This window comes from Mobula birostris, chromosome 5 (genome assembly GCF_030028105.1).
Source record: "Mobula birostris isolate sMobBir1 chromosome 5, sMobBir1.hap1, whole genome shotgun sequence".
Classification (NCBI taxonomy): Eukaryota; Metazoa; Chordata; class Chondrichthyes; order Myliobatiformes; family Myliobatidae; genus Mobula; species Mobula birostris.
In genome coordinates this window covers 456,339-474,116 of record NC_092374.1, presented here as the reverse complement: position 1 = coordinate 474,116, position 17,778 = coordinate 456,339, and the positions used below count along the sequence as shown (strand labels likewise).

Here is a 17,778-nt window from a genome sequence, read left to right as displayed (position 1 = left end):
CAGAGGACTGGAGGTAGGGGAATGCTGTCCCCTTGTTAAAAAAAGGTAGTAGGGATAGTCGCGGTAATTATAGACCAGTGAGCCTTGCATCTGTGGTGGGAAAGCTGTTGGAAAAGATTCTTAGAGATAGGATCCATAGGCATTTAGAGAATCATGGTCTGATCAGGGACAGTCAGCATGGCTTTGTGATGGGCAGATCGTGTCTAACAAGCCTGATAGAGTTCTTTGAGGAGGTGACCAGGCATATAGATGAGGGTAGTGCAGTGGATGTGATCTGTATGGATTTTAGTAAGGCATTTGACAAGGTTCCACACAGTAGGCTTATTCAGAAGGCATGGGATCCAGGTAAGTTTGGCCAGGTGGATTCGGAATTGGCTTGCCTGCAGAAGGCAGAGAGTCCTGGTGGAGGGAGTACATTCAGATTGGAGGATTGTGACTAGTGGTGTCCCACAAGGATCTGTTCTGGGACCGCTACTTTTCGTGATTTTTATTAACAACCTGGATGAGGGAGTAGAAGGGTGGGTTGGCAAGTTTGCAGACGACACAAAGGTTGGTGGTGTTGTAGATAGTGTAGAGGATTGTCGAAGATTGCAGAGAGACATTGATAGGATGCAGAAGTGGGCTGAGAAGTGGCAGATGGAGTTCAGCCCGGAGAAGTGTGAGGTTGTACACTTGGGAAGGACAAACTCCAAGGCAGAGTACAAAGTAAATTGCAGGATACTTGGTAGTGTGGAGGAGCAGAGGGATCTGGGGGTACATGTCCACAGTTCCCTGAAAGTTGCCTCACAGGTAGATAGGGTAGTTAAGAAAGCTTATGGGGTGTTAGCTTCTGGTCGCCTTACTATAGGAAGGATGTGGAAGCATTGGAAAGGGTACAGAGGAGATTTAGTAGGATGCTGCCTGGTTTAGTGAGTATGCATTATGATCAAAGATTAAGGGAGCTAGGGCTTTACTCTTTGGAGAGAAGGAGGATGAGAGGAGACATGATAGAGGTGTACAAGAGAATAAGAGGAATAGATAGAGTGGATAGCCAGCGCCTCTTCCCCAGAGCACCACTGCTCAATACAAGAGGACATGGCTTTAAGGTAAGGGGTGGGAAGTTCATGGGGGATATTAGAGGAAGGTTTTTTACTCAGAGTGGTTGGTGCCGGGAATGCACTCACGATATGAACGTTCCTGATTTGACCCTTTTTTAAAACAAGGCTGAGTGGCTAGCTCGATGCTCAACCCGGCACAAATGGAAAGCGTGCTGAGGAGTGGCCCGACTTGGATTCGCTCCAGAGTCTTGCGCTGATCCCATTGCGCCACCAGCCGGCCAAGTGAGGGGTGACCTTTTAGAATAGAGGTAAGGAGGAATTTTTTAGCCAGAGAGTAGTGAATCTGTGGAATGCTCTGCCACAGAATGCAGTGGAGGCCAAATCCATGGGTATATTTAAGGCAGAAGTTGATTTTTTCCGGATTGATCAGGGCATCAAAGGATATGGCGAGAAGGCAGGTGTATGGTGTTGAGTGGGTTCCTGGATCAGCCATGATGAAATGGCAGAGCAGACTCAATGGGCTGAACATATTACATAGAAATTCACAGTACATTACAGGCCCTTCAGCCCACAATGTTGTGCCGACCATGTAACCTACTCTAGAGAATTTTCCTAGGATATAGCCCACTATTTTACTAAGCTCCACGTAGCTATCTAAGAGGCTCTTAAAAGACCCTATTGTATCTGCTTCCACCACCGCCACCGGCAGTGCATTCCACGCCTATGTTAAAAACTTATCCCTGACACCCCCTCGGTACCTATGGCCTAATTCTGGTTTTATGGTCTTGTGATTTTATGTCAATTTAGAACATGGCATAACTGGTTAGGATCAGCTATGTTATGTGCACTTGGAGTGTTTGGCGGATAAAATAGGGTCTTTTAAGAGACTCATAGATACGTACATTGAGCATAGAAAAATAGATGGCTATGCGATAGGGAAATTGAAGGCAGTTTGTAAAGAGTCGGTTACATGGTCGGCACAACATTGTGGCTGAAGTGCCTGTATTGTGATGTTGGTTTCTTTGTTCTATGTTTTAGTCATCATGCTATAAGAAAGATGTTATAAACTGGAAAGAAATGTCAAGGACATAAACATGTTTTTTTTATAGGAGCACGAGAAAATGCTGGAAATCAAAGTAATACACACATTGGTCCCGATGAAGGGTCTCGACCTGATATGTCAACTGTTTACTCTATTACATAGAAGCTGCATGGCCTACTGATTTTCTTCAGGATCTTGTGTGTATTACTGAGGATTTTTTTTAGGACTTGAGGGACTGAATAATGGAAAGAGGTTGAACAGATTAGAATGTTTTTCATTGGAGCATAGCACCTGTACCCCTCGGACTTTCTGTTTGATAATGCTCTCCATGGCCCTGCCATTTTCAGTGCAAGTTCTCCCCTGATTTTAGAACGTTCAGAAGTAAAGCACAGCCCGACAGCCCACAATGTTGTGTCAAATAATTAGTAATCCAATGCCCAACTAAACTAATCTCTCTGCTTACACAATGTTCATATCTTTCCATTTTCTGCACATTCACATACCCACCTGAGTACCTCACGAACAACTCTATCGTATTTGCCTCCAGCACCACCCAAGCAGTACATTCCAAGCACCCACCATTGTCTTCAGAAAAACTTGCGTACATATTTCTTTATTTCTACTCACTGTAAATGCATGTCCTCTGGTATTTCAACCCTGGGGAAATGATACTAGTTGTCTATCTATGATTCTCATTATCTTTTAAGCATCTGTTAAATCACCCTTCAGCTTCCACCACTACCACGTTTGTCTGATCACATATGCTCTAATCCAGGTTGTATCCTGGTAAATCTCTTCTGCATGCACTCCTAAGCCTCCCTAGCCTTGATGTAATGGAGTGACCAGAGTTGAATGCAATTCTCCCAATGTGGCCTAACTAAAGTTTTATAAAGCTATCCCATAACTTCTCACCTCAAACTCAGTTCCTTGTCTAATAAAGGCAAGCATGCCATACACAGTACTGTGCAAAATTCTTCTTAGGGGTGTATGTCTATATAGGCATCTGTTTATCTTGTGAGACCATGGATTTGCACCTTGGAAGGTTTCCAGGGCACAGGCCTGGGCATGATTGTTTGGAAGACCGGCAGTTGCCCATGCTGCAAGGCTCTCCTCTCCACGCCACCGATGTTGTCCAAGGGAAGGGCACTAGGGCTGATACAGCTTGGCACTGGTGGCTGTCATCGCAGAGCAATGTGTGGTTAAGTGCCTTGCTCAAGGACACAACACGCTGCCTCAGCTGAGGCTCGAATTAGCAACCTTCAGATCACTAGACCGACGCCTTAACCACTTGGCCATGCGCCAATACATATGTATGTATGTGTGTGCACATCAACACTGTTAGGGGTCTTGCAATTAAGTGTACTCCCATTTCATCTCCCATAATGAAACACTTTACATTTAGCTGGTTAAACTTCATCTCTTATTTCTGCCCCCATATCTGCAACTGATGTATATCCTGCAGTCCTTTGTCAGTCCTTGATGCTTTCCACCCCACCCATCCTCCTGTCTGCAAACTTACTAAGCCGCCTTTCATTTTCATTCCAGTCATTTATATATATATCAGAGTAGAGTTCCCAGCATGGATCCAAAAGTCATAGACCTCCAGCCAGATTAAGTCCCATTGATCGCTTCCTTATATCTTCTATGAGTAAGCCAGTTCTTATCAAGATGCAACACTTTTGTACTTGTCCGAATTAAATTTCATCTGCCATCCTTTCTCCCACTTTCCTACCATCAATTCAAAGTTCAAAGTAAATTTATTATCAAAGTACACATAGAAAACCCTGAGATCCATTTTCTTGCAGACATACTGAGTAAATCCAATAACCATGATAGGATCGGTGAAAGTCTGCATCCAACAGTAGTGTGCAAATGGCAACAAGCTATACAAATACAGAAGAAAAATAAGAAATAATAATAAATAAGCAATAAATATTAAAAATATGAGATAAAGAGTCCTTGAAAGTGAGTGCATAGGTTGTTGGAAAAGTTCACTGATTTGGCATGTGAAATTGAGTGAATTTATCCTCTCTGGTTCAAGAGCCTGATATTTGAGGAGTAATGACTGTTGCTGAACCTGGTAGTGTGCATCCTGAGGCTCCTGCACCTTCTTCCTAATGGCAGTAGCGAGAAGAGAGCATGACCTGGGCGGTGTGGGCTCCTGATGCTGCTTTCCTGCAACAAGGTTTCGTGTAGATCTGCTCAATAGTGGGGAGAGTTTTACTCTATAAGATATAGGAGCAGAAGTAGGCCATTTGCCCCATCGTGTCTGCTCCGCCATTCAATCATGGGCTGATCCAATTCTTCCAGTCATCCCCACTCTCCTGCTTTCACCCCATACCCTTTGATGCCCCGGCTAATCAAGAACCTATCCATCTCCACCCCAAACACACCCAGTGACCTGGACTCCACAGCTGCCTGCGGCAACAAACTCCACAGATCCACCACTCCCTGACTAAAATAATCTCTCCGCATCTCAGTTCCAAATGGACGTCTCTCGACCCTGTCCCAGAATTCCCCACCATGGGAAACAACCCTACCACATCCAATCTGCTTGTAATGGATTGGGCCATATCCACTACCTTTTGTAGGGTTTTCCATTCAAGGGCTTCTGCGAACTGACGTACAATGTATGAGGTTATTGATCATGGAACAGATTTATACAGTTCATTTCAACTTTGCACTGAAGAACTTTGTGCTGTACATTATAAGTTTTATGCCAAGTACATTCACATCCAGTTCATTGAGAACCTTACCCACAACCGTACAGTTTTTTGCCCTTCTCTTTCCTTAATAATCATATTGTTTTTATCACCTTCAAATAGATTTAGATTTTCTCTTAAAACCTTGCCAATATTTTCTTTCCCAATTTCAGTGTTGTATTTTCTCCTCTTGCCTTCGTGCTGTATTGAGCTTTCACAGTCAAACAAACCTTTTGTTGGCAAATCCTATTCCTTGTGAATGTTGTTATCCAGTAGCTCTAGATTTGCTAGAAGTATTTTTTTTGTGGTAACATTTGTCCTGGACGTCCAAATCTCCTCTTTGAATGCTCACTGTTGTTCTTTGACTGATTTGCGTTGCAGTGTCTGTTTTCAGTCTACTTTCTTTAATTTTTAAAACACATTTAGAGTTGCTGAACCTAATTTTAACAGTGACTCAGTCATTTAAGAGGCATTTACTGTCAATGTCTGGAGTCACGTACTTAGCAAACTGCACAAGGATATGAGATGTCCTCCATGAAGGACTTCAGTAATCGTATAGATATTTAACAACAATCTGATTTTATTGGTGATTAGTTTTTAAAAGTATTATCTCAGTCAATGAATTGAAATTCCAAGCTGCTTTAGCATGATTTAAATTTGGCCTCTAGTTGACAAAAGTTTTTAATTTAACTGCTGTGCCATTAGGGTTAGGGTGCTATGCCATTTTTGTAACTCCTTTGAAGAGTTAAGCTTTATTGTCTCTGTTTTGCCTTTGTACAGGAGCTCCAGGAGCAGTTGAAAACAACACCTTTTCGGGATTTGGTTATCCGGGGGAAAGAGTTATGTGGAGCACTGATCACCTCACTCATAAATAGATACATAGGAGACAATGCCTCAGTTGATGCCATCAGTAAACATCTGAGAGAAACCTGCCCATTGCTATACAGCAGTGATGATGCACTTTGCTCCAAGGTATGATGACGGGTTCTGGGTAACAGGGACAGTATGAGAAGAGAGCATGTCCTGCGAGGTGAGGATCCCTGATGATGCTTTGCTACGGCTTTATTTCATGCAGATGTGCTCAATGGTTGGGAGAGCTTTACCTGTGATGAACTGGGCCGTAGCACACTTTTTGGAGGATTTTCTGTTCAAGGGCATTGGTGTTTCCATACCAGGCTGTGATCTAGCCAGTCAATATAGTCAGCTTCTTCAGCACCTTCTCCTTAGTAATAGCAATGCCCTCTGACACTCTCGAAATTTCTGGCATTCTGCTAGTTTCTACCACAGTGAAAACTGACACAAAATATTTTTGGCTAGTTTTCTTGTATTTCATTTTGTTCTCCCCTTAAAGTTTTTTTTATTAAGTTGCCTTCTCTTTGTATTTAAAATCTTCTCAATCCTCTAACTTAGCAACTAATTTTTATATATGGACCATCTTATGCTTTTAATGCCTTTTCCACACATGGGTGCTTCATTCTCCCTTTAGAATAACTCTTCATCTATCCTGCACCTTCCAAATTGCCCCCCGAAACTCCAACCATTGCTGTTATGCCATCTTCCCTGCTAGTGTCCCTTTCCAATCAACTTTAGCCAGCACCTCTTTCATGCCTTTGTAATTCCCTCTTCTGCACTGTAATACTGATACATCTGACTCATGGGGGTGCTGCGGAGCAGACCTGATGGGCCGAATGGCCTGCTTCTGCTCCTTTGTCTTGTGATGTGATCTTGTGACTTTAATTTCTTCCTCCCAAAGTGCAGGGTGAATTCTACTATATTATGATCACTGCCTCCCAAAGATTCTTTTATAAGACCATAAGACATAGGAGTAGAATTAGGCCATTCAGCTCATCAAGTCTACTCTGACATTCTATCATGGCTGACGCTGGATCCCACTCAACCCCATACACCTGCCGCCTTGCCATATCCTTTGATGCCCTGACCGATCAGGAAACGGTCAACTTCCACCTTAAATATACCCACGGACTGGGCCTCCACACAGTCTATGGTAGAGCATTCCACAAATTTACTACACTCTGGCTAAAAATATTCCCCCTTACCTCTTCTAAATGGTCGCTCATCAATTTAGAGGCTGTGCCCTCTAGTTCTGGATACACCCCCATAGGAAACATCCTCTCCACATCCACCTTATCTAATCCTTTCAACGTTCAATAGGTTTTAATGAGATCCCCCCACCCCCACGTTCTTTTAAATTCCAGTGAATACAGGCCCAAAGCTCCCAAACACTTCTCGTATGTTACCCCCTTTATTCCTGGAATCATCCCTGTGAACCTCCTCTGGACTCTCTCCAATTACAAAGCATCCTTTCTGAGACATGGGGCCCAAAACTGCTGACAAAACTCCAAGTGTAGCCTGACCAATGTCTTAGAAAGGCTCAGTATTATTTCCTTGCTTTTATATTGTATTCCCCTTGAAATGCAATGCCAACATTATATTTGCCTGCTTTACCAGACTTGACCTATAATTGAACCTTCTGTGAGTCTTTCACAAGGACTTCTTAGTCCCTCTGCACCTCTGATGTGTGGACCTTCTCCCCAGTTAGATAATAGTCCGCACTGTTGTTCCTTTTACCAAAATGCAATGTCATATATTTCCCAACACTGTATTCCATCTGCCACTTTTTTGCCCATTCTTCCAGTTTGTCTAAGTCCTGCTGCAATTGCAGTGCTTCCTCAGCACTTCCTACCCCCCACCTATTTTCGTATCATACATAAACTTTGTCCCAAACCACCAATTCCATTATCTAAATCACTGACAAACAATGTGAAAAGCAGCAGACCCAATACTGACCCCTGAGGAACACCACTAGTCACTGGCAGCCAACCAGAAAAGGCCCCTTTTATTCCCACTTGCTGCCTCCTGCCTGTCAGCCATTCCTCTATTCAGGCCAGCATCTTTCCTGTAATGCCATAGGATTTTATCCTTCTAATCAGCCTCATGTGTGGCACCTTATCAAATGCCTTCTGAAAATCTAATTAAATGACATTCATTCTCTCTCCCTTGTCCACTCCAACATTTCTCCAACCACTGAGATTCAGCTAACTAGCCTTTACTTTCCTTTCTTTTGCCTTCCTCTCTTTTTAAAAGAGTGGAGTGACATTTGCAATCTTCCGATCCTCTGGAACCATGCCAGAATCAGTGAAACTTGAATGATCATAACCAATGCATCTACTGTCTTTTCAGCAACCTCTTTCAGAACTTTTTAATGTAGTCCGTTGGTCCAGCTGAATTTCCCACCCTTAAGTTTGCCAAGCACATTTTTCTTTGTATAGCAATGACACCCATTCCTGCTCCCTGACACTCACGGTCCTCTGGCACGCTGCTAATATCTTCTACAGTGAAAACTGATGCAAACTACTTATTTAATTCATCTGCTATTTCTTTGCCCCCCATTACTACCTCCCAACTCTCACCTCTCTTGCTTTTTAAATATCTGATAAAACTTCTAGTATCCTGCTTTATATTATTGTCAAGTTTGCCCTCATATTTCATCTCTTCCCTTCTTATGGCTTTTTTTAGTTACCCTTTGTTGGAATTTAAAAGCATGCCAATCATCCAACTGCCCAGTCACATTTGCTATATTATATGCCCTTTCCTTGTTTTTTATACAGTCCTTAACTTTACTTGTCAGCCACGGTTGCCGACCCCTTTGAGAACTACTTCTGTGGGACATAGCTGTCCTGCGCCTTGTGAGCTATTTCCCGGAAACTTCAACCTCTGCTCTGCCATCATCCCTGCCAGCATCCCCCTCCAATACACTTGGGCGGGCTCCTCTCTCATGTCTCTGTAATTCCCTTTATTGCACTGTGATACTAATACATCTGACTTGTGTTTCTCCCTCTCAAATTGCACTACTCGCAAGGATATTGGTCTCCTCGGAATCAGGTGCTACTTGTCCTTCTTTGTACAGGTCACACCTGCCCCAGAAGAGGTCCCAATGATCCAGAAATTTGTATCCTTGCCCGCTGCTCCAACTCTTCTGGCATGCATTTATCTGCCACCACGTTCTATTCTTATCCTCACTGTCGCGTGGCACAGGCAGCAATCCCTAAATAACTACCTTTGAGGTCCTATTTCTCAACTTCCTTCCTAACTCCCAGTATTCTGTTTTTAGGTCCTCTTCCCTTTTTCTATGTCATTGGTACCAATATGTATCATAAATTCTGGCTGTTGATTCTCCCGTCTCAGGATATTGTGGACACGTTCAGAGGGACTTGGGAGTTTTTGTGCAAGACTCCCAGAAGGTTATTTAAATAGGTCAAGTCCGTGGGAAGACAAAAAGGATGGTAGAGTACAGGAACTGTGGTGATAAAGGCTGTTGTAAATCTACTTGCAGCCTCCTGGTAAGCCTCAGGCTTGCTCAGCTCGCTTTCGTCTAGTGGGAGCAGCCTTCGGTCCCCGCCAAACTGGGTAATCAAGTTTGTGTGGATGCCGTGTGATGTACCCCACACCGCCAATTAACAGACAGCATACAATGTATGATTTACAGATTATACTTTATAGATCTTGCTGGAACTATGTAATTAATAGAGCTACAATATAAAAGGAAAGTAAAAGGCTCCAAACTTATCAAAGTTCAACCACTTTGTGCACAACTGTTGGAGCTCAATTAACGGAGTCTTCTTTCCCACATTCGATCTCCTCCACCCTCCTCGACCCGCCGCCTGGGACCAACCACGGTGGTCGACCAAAGTGCGTCCAGCAAGTTCTTCCTCTTTGGTTCTCCTCCCGAAAAAGCCTGAGCCTCGGACTCCCTCTTGGGTCCGATCCTTGGCCAGCTTACAGCATCACGTCTCCTCTCTCTGTTCCTATCGCGCCTTCTGCCCAAAGCCCATGAAAACAATAGCTTACAGACACACAAGAAAGAATAACAGCTATCTCAATTGGTTAGCAAATGAATACAATTCCCGTTATCAGTAATTATAACCCAAACAAGCTGCTACCGTTAACTCAGCAGTTAACATTACAGAGAAGCCATTTTACTATAACATAATAAAGAAGCCATTTTAGTAGCCTTAGCAGTAACATAAAAGGAGAATCCCTTACATAGTCAAGAAGAAAAGAAGAGCTTACAAAAGGTTCAAAAAACTAGGTAATGATAGAGATCTAGCAGGAAGGAGCTTAAGAAAGAAATTAGGAGAGCCAGAAGGGACTATGAGAAGGCCTTGGCGGACAGGATTAAGGAAAACCCCAAGGCATTCTACAAGTACGTGAAGTGCAAGAGGGTAAGACATGAGAATAGGACCTATCAAGTGTGACAGTGGAAAAGTGTGTATTGAACCGGTGGAGTTAGCAGAGGTTCTTATTGAGTACTTTGCTTCAGTATTCGCTACGGAAAATGATCTTGGCAATTGTAGGGATGACTTACAGTGGATTAAAAAGCTTGAGCATGTAGATATTCGTAAGGCCAGTGATGTTGTGGGGATGAAACTGGACTCTCTGACGGTGGTGTCTGAAAAGAGGATGCTGTCCAAGTTGCATGCCATCTTGGACAATGTCTCTCATCCACTACATAATGTACTGAGTGGGCACAGGAGTACATTCAGCCAGAGACTCATTCCTCCGAGATGCAGCACAGAGCGTCATAGGAAGTCATTCCTGCCTGTGGCCATCAAACTTTACAACTCCTCCCTTGGAGTGTCAGACACCCTGAGCCAATAGGCTGGTCCTGGACATATTTCCTGGCATAATTTACATATTACTATTTAACTATTTATGGTGTTATTACTATTTATTATTTATGGTGCAACTGTAATGAAAACCAATTTCCCCCGGGATCAATAAAGTATGACTATGACTATATTAAGAAAGAGGATGTGCTGAAGCTTTTGGAAAGCATCAAGATGGTTAAGTCACTGGGACCAGATGAGATTACCCCAGGCTACTGTGGGAGGTGAGGGAGATGATTGCTGAATCTCTGGTGATGATCTTTCAATCATCAATGGGGACAGGAGAGGTTCCAGAGGATTGGAGGGTTGAGGATGTTGTTCCCTTATTCAAAAAAGGGAGTAGAGATAGCCCATGAAATTATAGACCAGTGAGTCTTACTTCAGTAGTTGGTAAGATGATGGAGAAGATCCTGAGAGGCAGGATTCATGAACATTTGGAGAGGCATAATATGATTAGGAATAGTCAGCATGGCTTTGTCAAAGGCAGGTTGTGCCTTACAAGCAGTGATTGATTTTTTGAGGATGTGAGTAGACGCATCGATGAAGGCAGAGCAGTAGATGTAGTGTATATGGATTGCAGCAAGACATTTTACAAGGTACCCCATGCAAGACTTATTGAGAAAGTAAGGAGGCATAGGATCCAAGGGGACATTGCTTTGTGGATCCAGAACTGGCTTGCCCACAGAAGGCAAAGTGTGGTTGTAGATGGGTCATATTCTGCATGGAGTTTGGTCACCAGAGGTGTGCCTCAGGGATCTGTTCTGGGACCCCTGCTCTTCGTGATTTTTATAAACGACCTGGATGAAGAAGTGGAGGGATGGGTTAATAAATTTGCTGATGACACAAAGGTTGGGGGTGTTGTGGATAGTGTGGAGGGCTGTCAGAGGTTACAGTGGGACATTGATAGGATGCAAAACTGGGATGAGAAGTGGCAGATGGAGTTCAACCCAGATGGCTCATTTTGGTAGGTCAAATATGATGGCAGAATGTAGTATTAATGTTAAGACACTTGGCAGTGTGGAGGATCAGAGGGATCTTGGGGTCCGAGTCCAAAGGACACTCAAAGCTGCTGTGCAGGTTGACCCTTTGGTTAAGAAGACATACGGTGCATTGGCCTTCATCAATCGTGGAATTGAGTTTAGGAGCCGAGAGGTAATGTTGCAGCTATATAGGACCCTGGTCAGATCCTACTTGGCATACTATGCTCAGTTCTGGTCACCTCACTACAAGAAGGATATGGAAACCATAGAAAGTGTGCAGAGGAGATTTACAAGGATGTTACCTGGATTGGGGAGCATGCCTTATGAGAATAGGTTGAGTGAACTCAGCCTTTTCTGCTTGGAGCGACGGAGGATGAGAGGTGACCTGATAGAGGTGTATAAGATGATGAGAGGCATTGATCGTGTGAATAGTCAGAGGCATTTTCCCAGGGCTGGAATGGCTAGCATGAGAGGGCATGGTTTTAAGGTGCTTGGAAGTAAGTACAGAGGAGATGTCAGGGGTAAGTTTTTTTTACGCAGAGAGTGGTGAGTGCGTGGAATGGGCTGCCGGTGACGGTAGTGGAGGTGGGTACAGTAGAGTCTTTTAAGAGACTCCTGAACAGGTACATGGAGCTCAGAAAAATAGAGGTCTGTGGGTAACCCTGAGTAATTTCTAAGGTAAGGACATGTTTGGCACAGCTTTGTGGGCCGAAGGGCCTGTATTGTGCTGTATGTTTTCTATGTTTCTATGGTTCTTTTCATTTTTGTGTGCAATAGTCAGCGTCTTATGTTGAGAAAGTGATCCCGTGTTCCAGACACCCCAGCCAGGGAAAATATCATCCCTATACTCTCAAAAGTTTTACCACGTAACACTATGTCTTTAGCTCTTTACACTCACAAATATGTGTACAGATTCTGTTCCAACTCCTAACTATAAGTTTGCAGATGACACTACATGATGGTTCACTGTAAACACTGAGAAGACGAATTGCAGGAAGTAGAGATCCTAGTGGCATGGTGTCAAGCTGCTATCTTTCCCTCAATATTAGCAAAATGAAGAAGCTGGTCATTAACTTAAGGAAATGGGATGGAGCACAAAGAGCATACACAGCCTCAAAGTTTCCAGCTGTAAACATTTCCCTACAGTTTGTCCTGGTCCAATATCTTCTATGCTGTGGCTAAGAAAGCACACCAGCACTGTTTCCTCAAAAAAGTAGGAAAATTTGCCGTGTCCTCAATGTCAGATTCACCACAGAAAGCATATATACAGATGCATCAGAGCTTGGTGTGGCAACTACTCTAAGTAAGACTGCAAGAAATGTAGGGAGTTGTTTATACAGCTTAGTTTGTCATGCAAACCCTCTGTCGGCTGCCTGCACATCCTGCTGCCTTGGTAATCAGCCCAGTCATTGTTTCTTCTCCCATTTTCCACAGGATAGAAGATACAAAAACATCCACCATGAAGCTCCAGGATAGTTTTTATCCCACTGTAAAAGGTCCCTTGAATGATACAGATGACATCATGATACAGAGGGCTACAGGAGGGGCAAGACTGGCAGCTTAATATTCCAGGGTTCCGATGTTTCAGATGTAATCGAGGCAGAGGAATGAAAGGTGGAGGAGTGGCATTGCTTGTTAGGGAAAAAATATTACAGCAGTGCTCAGGCAGGACAGATTAGAGGGCTTGTCTACTGAGTCCTTATGGGTGAAGCTGAGAAACAGGAAAGGTATGGCCACATTAGTGGGATTGTATTACAGACCATCCAATAGTCAACAAGACTTGGAAGAGCAAATCTGCAGAAAGATAGCTGGCAACTGCAGGAAACATAAAGTTGTGGTGGTAGGGGATTTTAATTTTCCATACATTGATTGGGACTCCCATACTGTTAGGGGTCTAGATGGTTTAGAGTTTGTAAAATGTGTTCAGGAAAGTTTTCTAAATCAATATATAGAGGGACCAACTAGAGGGGATGCAATATTGGATCTCCTGTTAGGAAACGAATTAGGGCAAGTGACAGAAGTCTGTGTAGGGGAGCACTTTGGTTCCAGTGATCATAACACCATTAGTTTCAATTTGATCATGGACAAGGATAGATCTGGTCCTAGGGTTGAGGTTCTGAACTGGAAGAAGGCCAAATTTGAAGAAATGAGAAAGGATCTAAAAAGCGTGGATTGAGACAGGTTGTTCTCTGGCAAAGATGTGATTGGTAGGTGGGAAGCCTTCAAAGGGGAAATTTTGAGAGTGCAGAGTTTGTATGTTCCTGTCAGGATTAAAAGCAAATTGAATGGGAATAAGGAACCTTGGTTCTCAAGGGATATTGCAACTCTGATAAAGAAGAAGAGGGAGTTGTATGAAATGTATAGGAAACGGGGTAAATCAGGTGCTTGAGGAGTATAAGAAGTGCAAGAATATACTTAAGAAAGAAATCAGAAGGGCAAAAAGAAGACATGAAGTTGCCTTGGCAGTCAAAGTGAAGGATAATCCAAAGAGCTTTTACAAGTATATTAAGAGCAAAAGGATTGTAAGGGATAAAATTGGTCCTCTTGAAGATCAGAGTGGTCGACTTTGTGCGGAACCAAAGGAAATGGGGGAGATCTTAAATAGGTTTTTTGCGTCTGTATTTACTAAGGAAGCTGGCATGAAATCTATGGAATTGAGGGAATCAAGTAGTGAGACCATGGAAACTGTACAGATTGAAAAGGAGGAGGAGCTTGCTGTCTTGAGGAAAATTAAAGTGGATAAATCCCCGGGACCTGACAGGGTGTTCCCTCGGACCTTGAAGGAGGCTAATGTTAAAATTGCGGGGGCCCTGGCAGAAATATTTAAAATGTCGCTGTCTACGGGTGAAGTGCCGGAGGATTGGAGAGTGGCTCATGTTGTTCCGTTGTTTAAAAAAGGATCGAAAAGTAATCCAGGAAATTATAGGCCGGTGAGTTTAATGTCGGTAGTAGGTAAGTTATTGGAGGGAGTACTAAGAGACAGAATCTACAAGCATTTGGATAGACGGGCTTATTAGGGAGAGTCAACATGGCTTTGTGCGTGGTAGGTCATGTTTGACCAATCTGTTGGAGTTTTTCAAGGAGGTTACCAGGAAAGTGGATGAAGGGAAGGCAGTGGATGTTGTCTACATGGACTTCAGTAAGGCCTTTGACAAGGTCCCGCATGGGAGGTTAGTTAGGAAAATTCAGTTGCTAGGTATACATGGAGAGGTGGTAAATTGGATTAGACATTGGCTCGATGGAAGAAACCAGAGAGTGATGGTAGAGAATTGCTTCTCTGAGTGGAGGCCTGTGACTAGTGGTGTGCCACAGGGATCAGTGCTGAGTCCATTGTTATTTGTCATCTATATCAATGATCTGGATGATAATGTGGTAAATTGGATCAGCAAGTTTGCTGATGATACAAAGATTGGAGGTGTAGTAGACAGTGAGGAACGTTTTCAGAGCCTGCAGAAGGACTTGGACCAGCTGGAAAAGTGGGCTGAAAAATGGCAGATGGAGTTTAATACTGACAAGTGTGAGGTATTGCACGTTGGAAGGACAAACCAAGGTAGAACATACAGGGTTAATGGTAAGGCACTGAGGAGTGCAGTAGAACAGAGGGATCTGGGAATACAGATACAAAATTCCCTAAAAGTGTCGTCACAGGTAGATAGGGTCGTAAAGAGAGCTTTTGGTACATTGGCCTTTATTAATCAAAGTATTGAGTATAAGAGCTGGAATGTTATGATGAGGTTGTATATGGCATTGGTGAGGCCGAATCTGGAGTATTGTGTTCAGTTTTGGTCACCAAATTACAGGAAGGATATAAATAAGGTTGAAAGAGTGCAGAGAAGGTTTACAAGGATGTTGCCGGGACTTGAGAAACTCAGTTACAGAGAAAGGTTGAATAGGTTAGGACTTTATTCCCTGGAGCATAGAAGAATGAGGGGAGATTTGATAGAGGTATATAAAATTATGATGGGTATAGTTAGAGTGAATGCAAGCAGGCTTTTTCCACTGAGGCAAGGGGAGAAAAAAACCAGAGGACATGGGTTAAGGGTGAGGGGGGAAAAGTTTAAAGGGAACATTAGGGGGGAGGGGCTTCTTCACACAGAGAGTGGTGGGAGTATGGAATGAGCTGCCAGACGAGGTGGTAAATGCGGGTTCTTTTTTAACATTTAAGAATAAATTGGACAGATACATGGATGGGAGGTGTGTGGAGGGATATGGTCCATGTGCAGGTCAGTGGGACTAGGCAGAAAATGGTTCGGCACAGCCAAGAAGGGCCAAAGGGCCTGTTTCTGTGCTGTAGTTTCTATGGTTCTATGGTTCTATCTTGATTTCTCAATCTCTGCCTATTTCTCAATCTGGCCTATTTCTCCTCCTGCATTTCTCTGTAAATGTTTACTGTGTTCTATTATCATTTTTCCCTTTGTAGTATTATCCTGAGGTATTGATGTTTGGAGTTATTTTATTGTAGAGATACGACATGGAACAGGCCCTTCTGACCCACCACACTACACAAGCACCCCCCGCAATCCACTGAATTAACCCTAGCCTAATCACGGGATTACTTACAATGAATAACCTATTAACCAGTAAGTCTATAAATCCATCACCAAGATACAGTGAACAACTTTATATCGTTGATAATAAACCACACCCTTCCTATATCTGCAACACACATCAAAGTTGCTGGTGAACGCAGCAGGCCAGGCAGCATCTGTAGGAAGAGGTGCAGTCGACGTTTCAGGCCGAGACCGTTCGTCAGGATTGACGAAGGGTCTCGGCCTGAAACGTCGACTGCACCTCTTCCTACAGATGCTGCCTGGCCTGCTGCATTCACCAGCAACTTTGATGTGTGTTGCTTGAATTTCCAGCATCTGCAGAATTCCTGTTGTTTGCCCTTCCTATATCTGAAGCAATTCTGTATATTTCAATGATATTACTACTTGTTCTTCTTCACTTCAGGGAATTTAGATCCAGTCCGCATAAATTTAAAGTTCAAGGTAAATTTAATTCATATGATGGAGTTTGGCATCTATCTATATTGAAGGACAATGGGTGATGATGATAATCATCACAAGACTGGGTGGAAGGTTTGGAGATCCTGAGATGCCCAGTTGTCAAGATTCCCCCTCAGCCTCACCAGTGTAGTCCAATAGAAAGCTTATGAAGCAATAAGTTTGGCAGCAGCTTGGCTGCAGAAGCATCCGGAATGATGCTTCACCTTCAGGGCTCCACTCCATATTTGCTGTCTGGGTTTACTCCCACACCCTTCATCTCTCCCGAGACTGCCCACCGGGCAGTGGAGCTATTTACACATAGCTGGGGATCTGGTTCATGAGCACTAGGCTGTGTCCACACCAGTGGGCCTGCGTGCTACATGTCCAGGGGTCAGACCTCCTTCCCGTCCTCTGTAGTTCAGCCTGAGTCTGAAAGGAGTTTGGTTTCTGTATGTCCCCAGTGAAGAGGCAGGCACTACATGTGCCTGGTTGTTGGAGAGGCTATATACTGGCAGGGAGAGACTTAGACTTTCAGCTCTCCTTTTCTCAAGACTGCTAGCCACCAGTGGAAGCTGAAAGTGAGAGCAATAAGCACTACCCACTACACTACCATACTAGGCACATCATACAACCATTTTGACATCTAAAGTATATATATGTCACATGTACAACCCTGAGATTAATTTTCTTGTGAGCATACTCAAATTCTTTTGAAACGTTGCCTCTGGCCCCTTCCCAATGTGCCAATCACAATCAATTTGATAATCTCTTGTAAATATACCCATCCTTTGATAGGAAGACCAGACTATGGACAGTATTTAAGATGGGGTCTTGCCAAGTCCGTATTGTTGAAGCAAGGTATCTTAAACATTGTGCTTAAATATTCAAACAAGCTCAAAGCTCATTTTTGCATTTCTAATTCCTCATTAATTTTCATTAGTTTTTGCACAAAGACCCGGATAGTTTAGAAAGTTAACTCATTTCAGTCTTGCTACTCTCTTTTTCCAGTTGATCTACAAATTGAATGGCCATGTTTTTTTTTAAAGTTGTATTTGGCAAATACAACTTTAAATCCTTTCTGTCCCATTAATTTGTCCAATAATGTTTTTAACTCACACTAGGCGAATGAGCTGCTGCAGAGTGCACGGCAGATTCAGAATAAAATGGAGAAGGAGAAGGCCTTGAAAGAGTCTTTGCGGCTATATCAGGAAATTGGACACCAGGTTGACCTTCCCAGTGTGTGTACACAGTTTAGACAAGGTAAGAGCAATGAGGAGGTGGATCAAGAAACCAACATAGGTCAAAGAACCATTGCATTTGAGATAGTTTAATGATTGTTTGA

At 43.3% G+C, this 17,778-nt stretch overlaps 1 protein-coding gene across 4 annotated transcripts in view; it reads left to right on the top strand.

Annotated features, from left to right (window-relative positions):
• The window catches only part of nup155 (nucleoporin 155), a 244,979-nt gene that overhangs the window by 170,749 nt on the left and 56,452 nt on the right, over positions 1-17,778 (top strand). For all 4 annotated transcript variants that reach the window (XM_072257447.1, XM_072257446.1, XM_072257449.1 and 1 more), the window contains 2 exons: positions 5,562-5,753; positions 17,558-17,696. In XM_072257447.1, the coding sequence (XP_072113548.1) occupies positions 5,562-5,753; positions 17,558-17,696 (331 nt within the window). The remainder of the gene's footprint in view (positions 1-5,561; positions 5,754-17,557; positions 17,697-17,778) is intronic.